At 38.7% G+C, this 15,331-nt stretch overlaps 1 protein-coding gene across 1 annotated transcript; it reads left to right on the top strand.

Annotated features, from left to right (window-relative positions):
* Positions 1-58: 58 nt before the first annotated feature.
* On the top strand, positions 59-14,598 carry LOC115569521 (phosphatidylinositol transfer protein alpha isoform-like). Its single transcript, XM_030397465.1, has 12 exons — positions 59-294; positions 2,325-2,355; positions 7,747-7,892; positions 9,472-9,563; positions 10,683-10,690; positions 11,025-11,099; positions 11,965-12,045; positions 12,201-12,278; positions 12,373-12,483; positions 12,711-12,833; positions 13,533-13,599; positions 13,686-14,598. The coding sequence occupies exons 1-11, from the start codon at positions 278-280 to the stop codon at positions 13,572-13,574; spliced, it is 804 nt and encodes a 267-aa protein (XP_030253325.1). The 5' UTR covers positions 59-277; the 3' UTR covers positions 13,575-13,599; positions 13,686-14,598.
* The last annotated feature ends 733 nt before the right edge of the window (positions 14,599-15,331 follow it).

Genomic DNA, 15,331 nt, shown 5'->3' with positions numbered 1-15,331 from the left:
ATTTTTTTTATTTTATCGCCACATTAATGAGTTTGACGCATTGGTAAGACCTGAGTAATGTCTACGAGCTGCACTTGAACGTCACATCAGTCTACCTGAACGTGCAGGTGGGTGCCTCCTTCTCTTGTGAAGCCACGCCCCCTCTCGCACTCACACAACGGCTTCCAGAAACGAGTGGCGTCAGACCGCAGTCACCGAGTCGTGCCGGGTTTAAAGAGGACTTTCAGCGGTTCCCACTGTGTTGTATAGCTGCTGTTTGGACGGAAGAACAGTCAACATGATCACTAAGGAGTTGTGAGTACCTTAACTTTCTTGTATTGTTTTTTTTTTTTTTTTTTTTTTATCAGATAGAAGAGACAACAGGCGCTGCCATTGTCCTCCGCCTCTCAATAAAACTTACCAACCTCTCTCAAATGATTAACCATGACAGCGGGACGGAGGCCGGAGTAATGGCACAAAAATGTTCATGTTCATGTTCAAAATGTGTGTAAGTATGACCAGGCTGAGGTGTGTGGTGGCCTCCGTGTGTTGGAGCTCCTTAGCTGAGTTGTGTGAATTTAAGTGTGAGACTCCATATACAATTTTCGCCATTTAGGGTTTATTGGTTGTTAGCAAAAGTACACACATGCTATCTGAACTGCTGACAAATATCACGAATCACAAATGTGTCTGTAATGCCAGGGAGTGTTCCTGTAACTCCTGACTCAAGCCGTTTTTATAGCTGTCATGTCATATGCACATCATTGCTGGAACTACATCCAGTAGCTGGCTGTCATCTGACCACGGTGCAAAGTACATTCAAAGGCAGGCTCATGTCAAGTAATTATGCTGAGGATGATCAGCAGAATTACTGCTCATATTGATACCTTTTCTTTTAGCGTGAGGTCATGGCCATAACATGTAGACTGCACAGTGTTTCTGTTAGCGTACGAGTGCAGATAAAAGTATATTTGTCTCCTCACACCGGCCATTAAGTTCAGTTTAAGGCTCCTCTTTCACACTGATCTGTACTAATAAAATATTCAGGCCCTGCTAGACTGGCAACAGGTGGCGATTAATTGGCTATTGTACCAAGGCAAACTACAGATGGATACACACACACACACACACACACACACACACACACACACACGGTTCCATCAGCAGTTACAAGCTATATTGTTCTCTCTCACACTGGTGTCTTTATTGCAGTTTTACAATTTCCTCTTCCTCTTCTGTAGGTTCCTATGACAGTAAGTCACTGGTAGAGAACTAACTATCTTCCGAGTGCTAGTTATAAATCTGTGTAACTCAGTCAGTCCAAATACACTCTTCACTGCTCTGATTTAAAATATTGTCTCGTTATTATGAGTCAAGATTGTTGCACTAAATGTGAAACAGTAGGAAAAGTACGTGCATGTGACAGTCACCTCTATGGACCAGCTGATTCTTGTTTTTCGCTGCAATAATTGAGGAAGAAAAGCTGGTTGTTTTCCAGGTCACATATATCTAGAAGTCAGATTCCTCACTTGTGTTGAAATCAAACAAGTAACCTCTAAATTAAGATCCAGTTTACTCGTCATCCAGTCTTCTGTCACTCTACAGGGAGTTTTAGCTACGCCCAAAAAAACAAACAAGGTGTGCTTGAATTGGACTTCTTAGTTGTAATGAAGGCATTTTGTTATTTATTTTATCGGGCTTTTCAGAAGGCATGGGCATGTAGCAGGCAGGGAGGGATACATGAGATACACAAATTATTACGAGTATTATGGGAAATCTGTAGGATCCAGTGTTTTTGAATCCATGCGAATAAACTAATATTCAGGATATTTCAGCTTCTGCTGCTTCAATTTTGACCAATAAAGTGTGGATACAGCACGCCTGACATTGTCAAAAGTTAACTAGGCAAGAACACCCCCATGTGCAACTTGTAATGCTAAGCCAACTTGATGACACATAACTGCATATTCACTAGACTCATATGAGAGCGGTACTAATCTACTCATCCCACTCTAGGCAATAAAGTTTTTTTTTGTAAAATGTCCAACTATTCCTTTAAATTACGTGTCTGGAGGCAGTTTCAAAATGAATTCATCTGCAAAGTTTATTTGATTCCTGACTATTTGAAATGTGATGTGTTTACTGACATGCTTAGTTCAGCCAAGAAGACGGTTGTCTGCAGGTTGAACCTAAAGATAAAATGTTGGTATGTGGAACTGTGATAATATATCCTTATCTATTTTTGTAGGTCAACAGTACAGGTATCATTGTTTTATTGTGTTTATTAGCGCTGACTGATCAGTGCCCTAATTAATGTCTTCTCTTCATTTCTTTCTCTGTTGCAGCCGAATTGTCCTGCCCATTTCAGTGACAGAAGTAAGCACTCATTTGTTTACATTTACTTTATCAGGAATGGTGTATGACATCAGTGTAATATGTGTGTTAAATGCTAAATGGCTAATATGAATTTATTATCCCCTTTTTAGTAGGTTGTTTGGTCCTCACCAACTCTCAGATTGTAGACATTTTCTCTTTAACAAATAGGTTACAAGGTGATTTATTTGTCATTATACAACACAGGGTTACATAACAAAATTAGTTTGTGGTTCTTTTATACATCACATAAACCCAGGAAATAATTCTGTTGTGCACTTAAATTTGCGACTCGGTAAATTAAAGAGCATACACGATGGTGATGATAATATGGTTGGTAGCTTCACATTAAAAGTTCGACATCAGGTAAACACTGTCCACCTCTCCTCATCTTGCTGTAGTCCTGCGCTCTGTCGTCTCTGTACATGGTTTGCGGTTAATTGCAACGGCTTCATCTCGGATCTTATGGTGGAGACAGGTCTCTTTTAAAAGGAGGCTGGCACAACAATCTCTGATTTCCTTAGTCCCATTTCCTCCATTTCATTTTCCTGTAACAGGACATTGGCCAGGAGCATCCTTTAATCCAAAATTGATTAGCGTGGCTCTTATTCTGACTCTCTACCTTCCAGTGGTGGTCCAGCTGTTCAATTGTGATGATTGATAAATGGATGTGGGTTTTTCTTGGCGGTTGGACTGACTGTGGAGTGATTCAAACAAGAAGGGACTTCACACAGCGTGGGTGTTGGTGTGCTCCCGATCTTCTGTCTCTGAAAGCGCTGACACACATCCTCTTTACAGATACTGAGTGCAGTTATAGGGACAGTGAGCGGGGTTGAGAGGATGGTTGGGGGAGTGCATTTATTCTAAAGTCAGATCACATTTGAAGCACTTTGCGAACAGTTCAATATTAAACATATAATAAAGCTATGTCAGCATAATTATAATACAATGACTACAGAGGTCTCTTTTTTCAGCTCACTTTGTTTATGAAAAGTTTTCAGAGGTTTTGATAAAGTCTCTTCATTTGTCTTCACTTTGTCTAAGTCATGATTTTCCTTGTGGGGATTGCTTGTCTCTGATGGTAGTTGATAAACCTCTTTCATTTTAAACTCAGTGATGTAACTACTGTTTGATTTTGCTTGCTGGAATGCTGTTCAAAATTCTCCAGGCTACAGTTCAACATATTTCAGTTATCACCATATATGTGATCTTACTGCCTTTAGAGATGATTAAAGGCAAATCAGATCGGCAGGGTTTGTACGCATACTGCGCTGAAATGGCCACCAGTCAGTACACCATGTGTCTGGATATATATGGCTGTTGTTGGAGTTAGCCACTATCATGAGTGTCACTTCAGACTGCCTTTTAGATTCCCTTGCAGTTGAAACACTCAGTAGCACATTTATTAGTTAGCTGTGTTTAATTTACTATACCATTGCCAGCAACCATGTTATCAGTTTGAGACCCTGACCTTTCCCCTGGCTCAGTCTACATTTGAATCCAAATGTTCCATACAATGCAGTACTTTGTTTTTCCATTGCTTAACACAAAGCAAGAACCGGTATTTCACTTAGTCATGTAATAACCGTTTGCTGTACGACCAGCTTATCCTCTGATCCCTTTCAGTGTGAAATGTTGGCTGGATTCCTGTCTTAGTTAAGAAACTGTTATAATTATAACAGCTGGAGTTGTATCAAATCTGAATGAAATAGAGTTGGGATCTGTAGTGCAGTAGTGAATGTTGTTGCATGTGATGATGGATACATTTTTTGGATACCAGGTTGAAAGGCCTACTTCCAGATTACATTTGAGTCAGTTTCAGATGGCTTTTATCATATATTCATATTACCAAAGGTAGGGCTGGGCGATATGGCTGAAAAATGTATCACGATACATGTGTTTCATATCAGTGGATATCGATAATTATTGATTATTTTTTTTACCCATTTGAAATAAGTAAAATTTGAAAAATAACCCATTAAATGATGACTACAGGTGAAGATTTCAGAATCAGAATGGAAGACAAGAGACAAAATAGTGTAGAAGCTGACATTGCTGCTTGACAATATGTTAATGAAATAGTTTGTGTCTTTTGAAGTGGGGTCATATAAAGTACATATCTATAGCCGTAATCGCCGATCAGCGCAGCCTCAGTTTGGAGAAGCAGAGAGCCGCTCCAGCCCAGACGCTCAGCTTTGTAGTGCAGTGAACACAGTCCAGTGCAAAGCGAATTTTAACCGCCTGAAACAAGGCCCACCTTAAAAAATATATATCAGTTCAAGTGTGCGTTGTATAGAGAAAATTCACACCGCTTTACATCGCCGTCAGACCGCCCTTTCTTTTGGCACTACATTTTCTCACGGCCGTTGCGCTAATGCGTAGGGATACGGAGGTTCTACGGTCTGTGTCTGTGTCTGAAATTAAGTTTTGTTTTGATCGAAAGTTAACACAGTTGCGTGCATAAACCTCCTGTCCAGCAACTGGGCCTTGCACTGTATTTCGCCGCTCACAGATCACCTGTTTCTGACAGAGTTCAGTGAAATTATCGAACGTTCTTTTTTCGTTTTGTTTCGTTTCGTTTCATTTGATAACCTTAGCTACAGTAAGCCAATCGGACGCTGGCTATAGCTGCATATTTATTGTAAAGACATAGGTGCTTATCTCTCAGCAAAAAGGCGAAGAAGTGTTTCTCAAAATGTCAAGCTATTCCCTTTTATGGCTTAAGTTGTGTAAATTCTCTGGATACACCCTTTCAAGGTCTTTTAAACTGCATCCCAGTTTGTAATACAGAGTTCCTGATAATCATTAGTTTCAAAGCCCAGTATCAGAAAATTGATAATGATTGATCATCAGGGTTATTTTTCAAACTTACCTAAACTTAGGCTTCTGTGGAGCCAAAGAATACATTATACATGAAGCTGTTTTCACAATCTGACATTGTTTGTGGGTAACGCTCATTAGCAGACCTTTGTAGTCACTGCTGTTTTCAGTTGTCTCTATAAAATGCAATTAACAACAGCATGATTGAGAGAAACACTAACAGCCGCCTGCAGTCAAGTGTTTTGGGTTCTCCTAAATGGGCAAGTTTATGAAGAAAAAGCTACACGGGACATGGACACAAAATGTTAGCGCAATGAGCAGTAAAAAAATATTTTCCCACATGTCATAAACACCAATTACTCTTGCGTTAAGGCAGAAACACACCAGAGGGCACACCCCACTTTGCTCTGCCCTCTGGTGGGTTTCTTTTAAATAACATTGTTTAAATATTAGAGGCTTACAAGTAGATGGATGTCAGCCATTACTGCTGGACGGTGCCATTGTCTATTGACTGTTGAATGGAGTGGTCAAGTTGTTTTGACGAGACATTTTCATTCTATAACGAAGCTATAAAAGCTTCATTCATAGTCCACACCTTGTTTTTGTCAGTTAATCACATGATCTGAACCAGAATGTTCACTTGTTCTCTGACAGACTTGACAGAACACTTTGCCTCAACATGATTAATCCAGCACTGATGACCACCTTCAGGTTCAGGGCGTTTGTTATTTGCAGGTGAATGTTGTGTTCCTGCCCCTGAGCTCCTAGTAAAGGTCTGTGTTATGTCTGACTGTCTTTGTCTCTTAGAAGACATACTGGTTATACACGAAAAGTCAGAAGTACGTTTCCAGTTTCCTAAGGCTGAACATCCGCAGCTACCAAAATAGGTTACCAGCCTGTAGAAGCACTGTGCCTCTTGGGGGGGGGAGGGCTTGGCTAGTTACAACTACAAGACTTTCATACACTGAACTACAGTTAGCAGCAGACTGATGTCACCAACTGTCACCTAAACGTTGAAAACATTTAATAATCACATTGTAGAGACAAAAGATACCAACCTGTTTCTTCACCTGAAGCCTCAATGGACTAAAATGCAAAACTTGCTTGTTTGTTCCACTGACTCAGACTTTTTTTTTTTTTTATTATTCTAGCCATAACTTTTGAAAATAGTGTGCCTTGTTAGTGTGTGTTTTAAGTGGCATTTTGGGGGGCAGGCAAGGCTGACAGCACCAGTGTTGTGTGTTGGTCTTTCCAGGGTCACACTCGGGGTTTGCACTATAGGGGTTTGGGCGAAGGAAGAAAAAGAGCAGGAAAAGGGGGGGGGGGGGGGGTTGGGGGTCATCAAAAGGCTTACTCTGCTGCTTTTCCACTGCTGAAGTCTGCGTCTAAGATACGTAAAGGGAAATGGTTAACTTGCAGTCAGTCTCATGACTGAGGTCAATGACAGATTGATTCTTAACAGGAGTCTTTAAACTTGCTTTTCTCTTCTGTTGTCCTTCTCCTTGGTTTATTATTATAGTACTTTTTTATTGTGCTAGTTATATAGTATTGTAACATCACTAGTGCACATATGTTTTTGAGCAATACCTAAGAATTACAATAAAACATCCAACACTGAAACTGTTGATCCCTTGATAGGATTTAGGTGAAGAAATCCTCCAAATCCCATTTTTCAAAGATTGAACTGCCTACTCTGTGTGTGTGTGTGTGTGTGTGTGTGTGTGTGTGTGTGTGTGTGTGTGTGTGTGTGTGTGTGTGTGTGTGTAACAGTAGACCATGTTATTTTGACATTTGTAGGATAAATTAAAGCTTCATTTTGCTTTGGCCACTTGGGGGCAGCAGAACAAGTGGTAATTGACATGTTGCTATCTTCTCGAGTTTCGAACATGTCATACATCCAGCAGAGCAGCATACGTGTAGTTAAGTTTCTGTTCACCTCATGAATGTAGGTCTACTATACATCCTCCTTTTAAGCTCTGCTTTGAAAACCATCTTGCTCCTCAGCTACTAAATACTCCATTATGACCAACAGCTACTTTTTAGCTTTGTCAGTCTGCCATTTGGTGCTTATCATATTCTGCATGGTGAGTTTAGCAAAACTTTTATTTTGCTGAATAGGAGGTTGATGAGAGCAGAGACAATGAGCTATAAATGCTTAAATGCTCCATATAGCTTAATTTTGGCTTCGTCACTTGGATAATTCGATCCAATTTGAATTAGTTTGTTAAATTGTAAAATAGGAATATGTATACTGCAGCTTCAATGTCATTAACCTAATTTCATAAGTTCGACTTGAAAAGTCAAAATTTCTGCTGTGCAAAAGATCCATCTACTGTCACTGAGTAGCATACTCTACCTTCAGCCAGAGAGGGGAGCTAACACTTATGAGTCATGTCTACCAAACCCAAAGAATTGATAATTTATTTCCTGAAAAATGTCCTTTAACCCACCACATTAATGAATCTACTGTTTTAGCTCTGAATAATTCGGATGGGGTGAATTGATCCAATGTATGACTACTTGCATTATACTTCCTTACATTATATAACAATGCTCTGCTCTTTGTCCCTCCAGTACCAAGTGGGTCAGCTGTATGCAGTAGCAGAGGCCAGTAAGGATCAGACGGGTGGAGGAGAAGGTGTGGAGGTGCTTGTCAATGAGCCCTATGAGGAGGATGGAGAGAAAGGACAGTATACCCACAAGATCTACCACCTGAAAAGGTATGCAGCTCAGGAAACTGAGGATGCTAAAAAAAACACAAAGGGTACATCTCCCTTGAATTGCATCCACAATTCACTCACTTGCAGCTTTTCCTTGCATCTCCCACTGAGGATCCATAGAGCGATGCTAGAAAACCATGCGAGTAGGAAGGAAATAAGTAAATATGTTTTGAAAGAAATGAGAAGTCCTTTCTAGAAGCTGACCGGAAAAAAAATGACATCAATAAATTGGTAAATATTGCGTATGTACAGAATATCCAAATCCACATTTTGTTTGCAGTAATCACACAAATATGGTTATCAAACACTTGTGACAAAGATATCTACTGTAAAAATGTAAGACAGGATATTTTAAAGTCTATTAAACTTTATTGTGCAAGGTAACCTCACTGCACTAAAATGATAAACTTATGTGGGGATTTATTGATTTGAAATGTCCCCAAACACCTGCATAATGTTCTGTAAAAAAAATAAATGGGGGCGGAAAAAACAGATAATGAACAAGCATTGTTTGTGGTCCTTTTTATTTTGCAAATAAATTCAACCAGATTTTGAACTCGATAGTAAATCAGAAAACAAAATATTACACGGGACATGGACACAAAATGTTAGCGCAATGAGCAGTAAAAAAATATTTTCCCACATGTCATAAACACCAATTACTCTTGCGTTAAGGCAGAAACACACCAGAGGGCACACCCCACTTTGCTCTGCCCTCTGGTGGGTTTCTTTTAAATAACATTGTTTAAATATTAGAGGCTTACAAGTAGATGGATGTCAGCCATTACTGCTGGACGGTGCCATCGTCTAATGACTGTTGAATGGAGCGGTCGAGTTGTTTTGACGAGACATTTTCATTCTATAACGAAGCTATAAAAGCTTCATTCATAGTCCACACCTTGTTTTTGTCAGTTAATCACATGATCTGAACCAGAATGTTCACTTGTTGACAGAACACTTTGCCTCAACATGATTAATCCAGCACTGATGACCACCTTCAGGTTTATTTATTAATTTTAAATGTCCCCAAACACCTGCATAATGTTCTGTAAAAAAAAATAAATGGGGGGGAAAAAACAGATAATGAACAAGCATTGTTTGTGGTCCTTTTTATTTTGCAAATAAATTCAACCAGATTTTGAACTCGATAGTAAATCAGAAAGCAAAATATTACACTTAAGAGTGATACATCTGTGTTCGCCTCTGATATGAAACTCCAGTCATGTTGTGATGTATCAGATCAGTCTGATCAGCTACTGCATCCATCAATAATTGATATCCAGAGTGCGTGTTGGCCAATCAAAAAGACTTCCGTGAAGGCTGCTCTTGTATGTCCTTCCCAATTGCTCCTCAGAGATTTCCACTTGCTCCTCGCTCCTTAGTACAAATATGGCCTGCAAGATGGAGGACCAGAACAACCTAAGGTTAGATCAAGGATTGAGGAGCAAGGAATGATCAAATACGGGAACTTGGACATATATAAAATTGTTAATGCCTGTGTTTGAATTATTCAGCTACAAGAATATTGTTTGTAATTGTGCATATGTATGTGACTAAGTCAGTGTTTGTGTCTCTGCAGTAAAGTGCCAGGTTTTGTCAATGCGATAGCTCCAAAAGGTTCTCTCAAGGTTCATGAGAAGGCCTGGAATGCCTATCCTTACTGTCGAACCAGTGAGTCCCACTACACACACACACGATGGCTGACAAAAAATAATAATTTAAGTGCGTTGTGGTCCCGCTGTACAATGAAGACCAACACCAGGGGCCAAATGTATCAAACGTGTTCACGTGAAAAATATACTTTATGCCACGTTCCACGCAGATTTCCAAATTTATAAAAACCTACGAGAGGGAGAATGTGCTAACAGGTACACATCTTTAATACCATGCGTACCATGCACAGTCTTTGCAGTCTGATTATTGTGATGTTGCAAGTTTTCATGATATGAAAAGTGTGAATTAGGATGACATTTTATTAATTGCTGTTTTTTTCCACTAAATTGTGTCAGGATACATCTGTAGTTTAAAAAAAAACCTTCACTTTGATTAAACAGTTTTTTTACTGTCTTCTGTAAATATGTTTGTCAGTATGCATTAGGATAATTATTATGATAAGGATCTTTATGTTAATGTATACAAATAAATACATGATCTTTAAATATGTATTTTCCTGTATGCCACTATATGGGCTGTAGCTGTGCATAATGGCTGTGCCCCATGATACAGCAGCTACTTTGGGGTCCCCTCTCCTCCTGTAGTAGCCTGCACACTCTCACTGTGCGCAGAGATGGCCTTTGCTAGAAATCAGACCACTTTTAACTTGTGCCGTTCACCGCTTCTGTCACTTTCTGCCGTTTCGTTCGGTTCATTTTGTTGTTAAAGCCAGAACTGAAGCCCCTGAATAATACTCTTTTTTTTTTTTTGTCGGTAAGTTTTATCAAGCTTATGGTCATCACAATTACTGTAAATTGTGCTCGTGCTCGTGCTCGTGCTCGTGCTCGTGCTTGTGCGTAAGATTTTGGGGTGATTGAAATGTATGAGGAAAAGACGCGTGGGAACAGATGTAAAAGACTGGGTATGCATTTTTGCCATTTTGTGACACAGATTTCTACACCTGCATTTACAGAGCTTTATACATTTGGCCCCAGCTGTTTGTTTAGTGCAATTAAAGTCATTTGTTCACCAAGGAAAAACTTGCTGCTTTAAATCTGTATTATCTAAAACCTTGTCTCTCCTTCTCTTTCTGATCTATCCTCGCTTCATCTTGGTCCACCCTTTCTTCTGATGCAGTTCTCACGGTAAGTGTGAATTTATATAAATGTCCTGTCTTTAAAAGTAGCAAGTAGTCATACTTGCGGGAAAAATATCATGTATAGACATCAAAGATTTTGATGCATCAAGCTGCATTGATAATCATTTTATAATGTCACCTTAGTCCTTTGAGTTGGAAACAATTGTAGATGTGTGGGCCTCTGTATGAGCGTGTGCATGATCAGCATACATACTGCTGGTGATGTTTATGCGCTGACATGAGTACACAGTTCCTCTAACAAACTATAATGCAGTCACTTCACATGCACAACAATTTGATGGGTGACTGACACTATCATGCTTCTCTCCTGTTGCTTACAGAATGAATACATGAAAGATAAATTCGAGATCAAGATTGAGACATGGCACAAACCTGACATGGGGAACCTGGAAAATGTAAGTCATGTGATCTTGTAAAAGTGCAACCATGATGTAGTCATACCTCACTCATCATATAAATATATATACAACTGGTATACCACTTACTGATGAGAAATAAACATTTTGGTTCAGAGTGATTAAAATCACTGTCCTATATTAAAATATCTCAACAACTTCACTGCCATTAAATTTGGAACTAATAATCAAGGTCCCTCGAGGATAAATGCTAATTCATTTATTGGTGGCTTATTGGTGTCATCAGGTCAAAATTTTAGTTTGTTCAGTACCTAGGTTTATGGCTAATGCGACCAAAAATAATGACCAGCCTCAGTTGTACTTTGTGTTTTGCAAATGTTAGCATCCCTACAGGCTAAATAAGGTTAATGACCAAGGTCAACACTCTAACAGCTAAGCATCCGCATTGTTGCTGCAAACAGTAGTAGGAGATCTGCTAATCAAAACATCCTCCATAGTTGGGGTCGCAGACTTTTTGTATGACACCTCATGTCACTGACTCCTATTTAAGTGTCTGATATCCAAAGAGTAATTGTTTTGGGAAAATTGGATATGTTCTGTCTAAATAATGCAAGCCTACTGGGAAAGAAAACTGGAAGACAATATGCTAAATCCTTGTTTTGGGAAAAATCCATAACAAAGTTCAGCAGAAGTTGATTAAATTCTTTCCTTGGAACTCTTAATGTTGGATCTTTGGCAAAGACCGGATAATAAAAATCCATTAAATTATTAATAGGAATTTTGAGGCCTATATTGTTGCACTGGTCCACCAGGTTTTTCTGTTGTACTTTGCTTATAAACATGAAGTCTGATAAGTGTTCTTTGCCTTTTCCAAACAACTGGCCTACACTTTGCTTTGCTGCAGGTACATGGCCTGGAAGAAAGCCAATGGGAAAAAACTCAAATAGTTGACATTGATATTGCCACATGTCGCATAGCTCAGAAGGTAAGGACAAAAAATTCTGCATGTTTCTAGAGGGTTAGGGTTAGGCTCAGGTTTTGTGTCAGATTCTTCCAACCAAGTATAATAAACCTGCTGCTTATAAGACTACTTCATATCGGTCATTGTGTGTAATTTTACTGGTTGCATTCATTCTTTAGGACTACAACCCAGATCATGATCCAACCAAATTCAAGTCAGAGAAGACAGATAGAGCACCTCTGGCAGCTGACTGGAAGGTACCTTAACTCTTATCGCTCTGTGACTCAAATTATTGAATTTACTTGTTGAATTTAGTATTTTTATGTCTTTGATGCATCTATGTACTTGCAGAAAGAACTCCCCAACAAGGCCAACTGTCCACACATGTGTGCCTATAAGTTGGTCACTGTGGAATTCAAGTGGTTCGGACTACAGGGCACAGTGGAAAAAAAGATACAAGATGTATGACATACATTTTTTTGCTACAAGAAGAAAATATTTTTGATTGTATTCTGGTGGCAAGTATATGAATTTCTGCATTGATGTATATTACTTTGCTCTTATTTGAAATGCCACACAATACAAGACATGTCCCTCAGATGATTTTTTTACGTTTGTTATTGTAATTATTGTTTAATCGGTGCTCTCCCTCTGTATCTCTGTCTCACTCACCTGCTCTGTCTGTCCAGATAGAGGAGCGTTTGTTTGCAAACTTCCACAGACAGCTTTTCTGCTCAATCGACAAATGGATTGATCTGACAATGGATGACATTCGACGTATGGAGGAAGAGACAAAGAAGGAGCTGGATGAGGTGACAGAGTATATTCTACACTGCACACATGCACACATTCTCACTCCTTTGTTTCCAGTTGAATAAAAGTATTAATGGTACAAGAAAAGAAATGCAATAATTACAACAGGAAAATTTTAGTCTTTACATAAATATTGTTGTAGTAAATATATTTTCATGACACAATATGTTCATCATATTGCAAAGATTTCTATTTGATAAAGCATTAGATAATGAAATATTTTGAAATCAAATTTGGCACCCAGATAAACCTCTGGCGTGCTGTTGCAATCCAGACTATTCAGTTTTATGTAAAGATTAGGAATTGATTTATTTATATTAACTGACGCAGTCAATAATGTGTAATTACCAAAATTGGATGTTTCATATTGAGATATATGCAGGAATATTACAAATGGGTGACCATAAACATAGATAAAAAAGAGAGGTTTCTTTAGCCTTATCCAGGCCAGACACTGCTCTTTAAATGGCATAAGAAGAGTGTAGTGAGTTTTTTTCTCTTGTTATTGCAAGAAATGTTTCTTTTTAAAATTCACATTTGTCTGACATGTAGAAGTGAGATAAAAAGATCTGAAAATAGTTTGGAATAACATTAAAGGGATCTATAACATGATTTTCTCTGTTTTTATGGGGATCTGAGAAAATAATTTTTTCAGGGTGGCAGCAATAATAATCAGTAACACTGTCTCCTTGTCTTAGATGAGGGTCAAAGATGGAGTCAAAGGCATGGGAGTTGAATAATGATGGCAGCTGACTGACCAACCCAGTAAGTATCAAATGTTTGGTTGAGATTTAACATGGATAAATCGGTCTACCTTAACCCTTATGAACATGTTCCATTTTTCTCTTCAGATCACCCTTTGATAAAGGAGGATTTGACTTCATGCAGACACTGGACCTGGAACTGCTTGATTGGCATAATCAAGAATACCACACCATCTTAATAAAGTATGCCTTAATAAGAGCTAATTGTTGTAAATCAATTGTGTGTATTCACTATATGTACGACATTTTTATAGTTTGCATGTTTGGGAAGCACTTTTAAAGCATTCTTGGTTATGCCGATTCAGTATTCTTAAGTGATTAAACATCAGGGAAAAGGTGTGAGTTGTCTCTGAGGACACGTGTGATTATACTGTTATGGCATTTATTTGGGTTTTGTGCTTTCTCTGGATATGTTTCCTCTAGTTCTCAGTGATTCATCGTTTACTCACCAGAGCAGGACACATTTTCCACAGTTCTTGTGTGTACAAGATACAATACTTTTTTTAACATATTAAATTACAAAAGGAAAAGTTTCAGTGCCTAAGAGAAAACTATGTTAAAGGTGGTTAAAGGTTCCTAAAGTAATTAGATTTTTGAGCTTATGTTTATGTTCGTAAAACTACTACATATGACACATTAATTCACAAGAAGCCATTAGGGATTATAATATACTTTTTACAGAAGCCTGCTATGACTGCACCTTGTTGCCAGGTGATTGATTTGGCCTCGTACAAAGATGTCGGCTGCTGTTTTTGCAATTACAGGTTTGGGTTTAGGTTTTGAGTGTTAACGTGTTAATGATAATATGTCAGAGGAACCTGACATACAGCCAGATTCAGAAATGATTTACATGTGAAGCACTTTATGTCTTCCAATTTTTACAAGTTTGGTCTAAATCATTGTATGTGTTGTGCTGTGTCTAATGAAATAACCTGGATTCTCATGTCATGAGTTGTGCGATTGTGTAATGTTATTAAAGACAATGTATTTCTTCCTTGCATTTTGTATATTTGTCCTTTGTACTTCTCACCTGTTGTGCAGACTTTTAAAGACCAAATTGGTTATGGTGGGCTGCGGTCACAAAGCATCACCTGAGTCAGAAGAAAAGTTCAGGGACCAAAATGTTCACAGAAAGACATGGTTCCATTATCCATTTGAGAAAATGTGATGTCCTGATGTTGTTGCTTTTATATTTTTTTAACTAGTTTTTGTATTTGAGTCCAGTTATAAGATGGAACAATTAAAAATAAATTGTTTCATTTCGACAGAAGGGGATTGGGTCCACATGTGAAAAAAGTATTTGACATGAAAGCATTGTCAGACATGTCAGTGTTCTGACATTGATATCAGGTCATTTATTTCACGACATACAGCATATGATGTAAGTAAAAACTGGTGACCATTATCCTCTTCAACACCTCCATCAACAAGGGCTCTGGTAATCAAACTTCTTTCCTTCAGAATAAAAGCATCTCCCGTAGATTTGTCAGGCGAGAGTAGCCATCCACCTCACCTTCCCGTCGCCAGAATGACCGCGCCTCTCTTTGGGTGCGTTCCGAAACTAATGTACACACTGTTACAAGGGCGTAGGTTTGTTTTAGACATTGGGGACAGAAAGCGTTTGCAGAGCGCGGCCTGTCGGGAGGTTTCTGTGTGTAGTGCTATGTTCTCCCAAGGGAGCTCACAAAGGGAACATCCTATCTTGTGCAGACTAGAAACACCAGATAAAAAGG

This window comes from Sparus aurata, chromosome 2 (genome assembly GCF_900880675.1).
Source record: "Sparus aurata chromosome 2, fSpaAur1.1, whole genome shotgun sequence".
NCBI lineage: Eukaryota > Metazoa > Chordata > Actinopteri > Spariformes > Sparidae > Sparus > Sparus aurata.
Note: the sequence above shows the minus strand (reverse complement) of the source record. Positions and strands in the feature narration are given on the sequence as shown.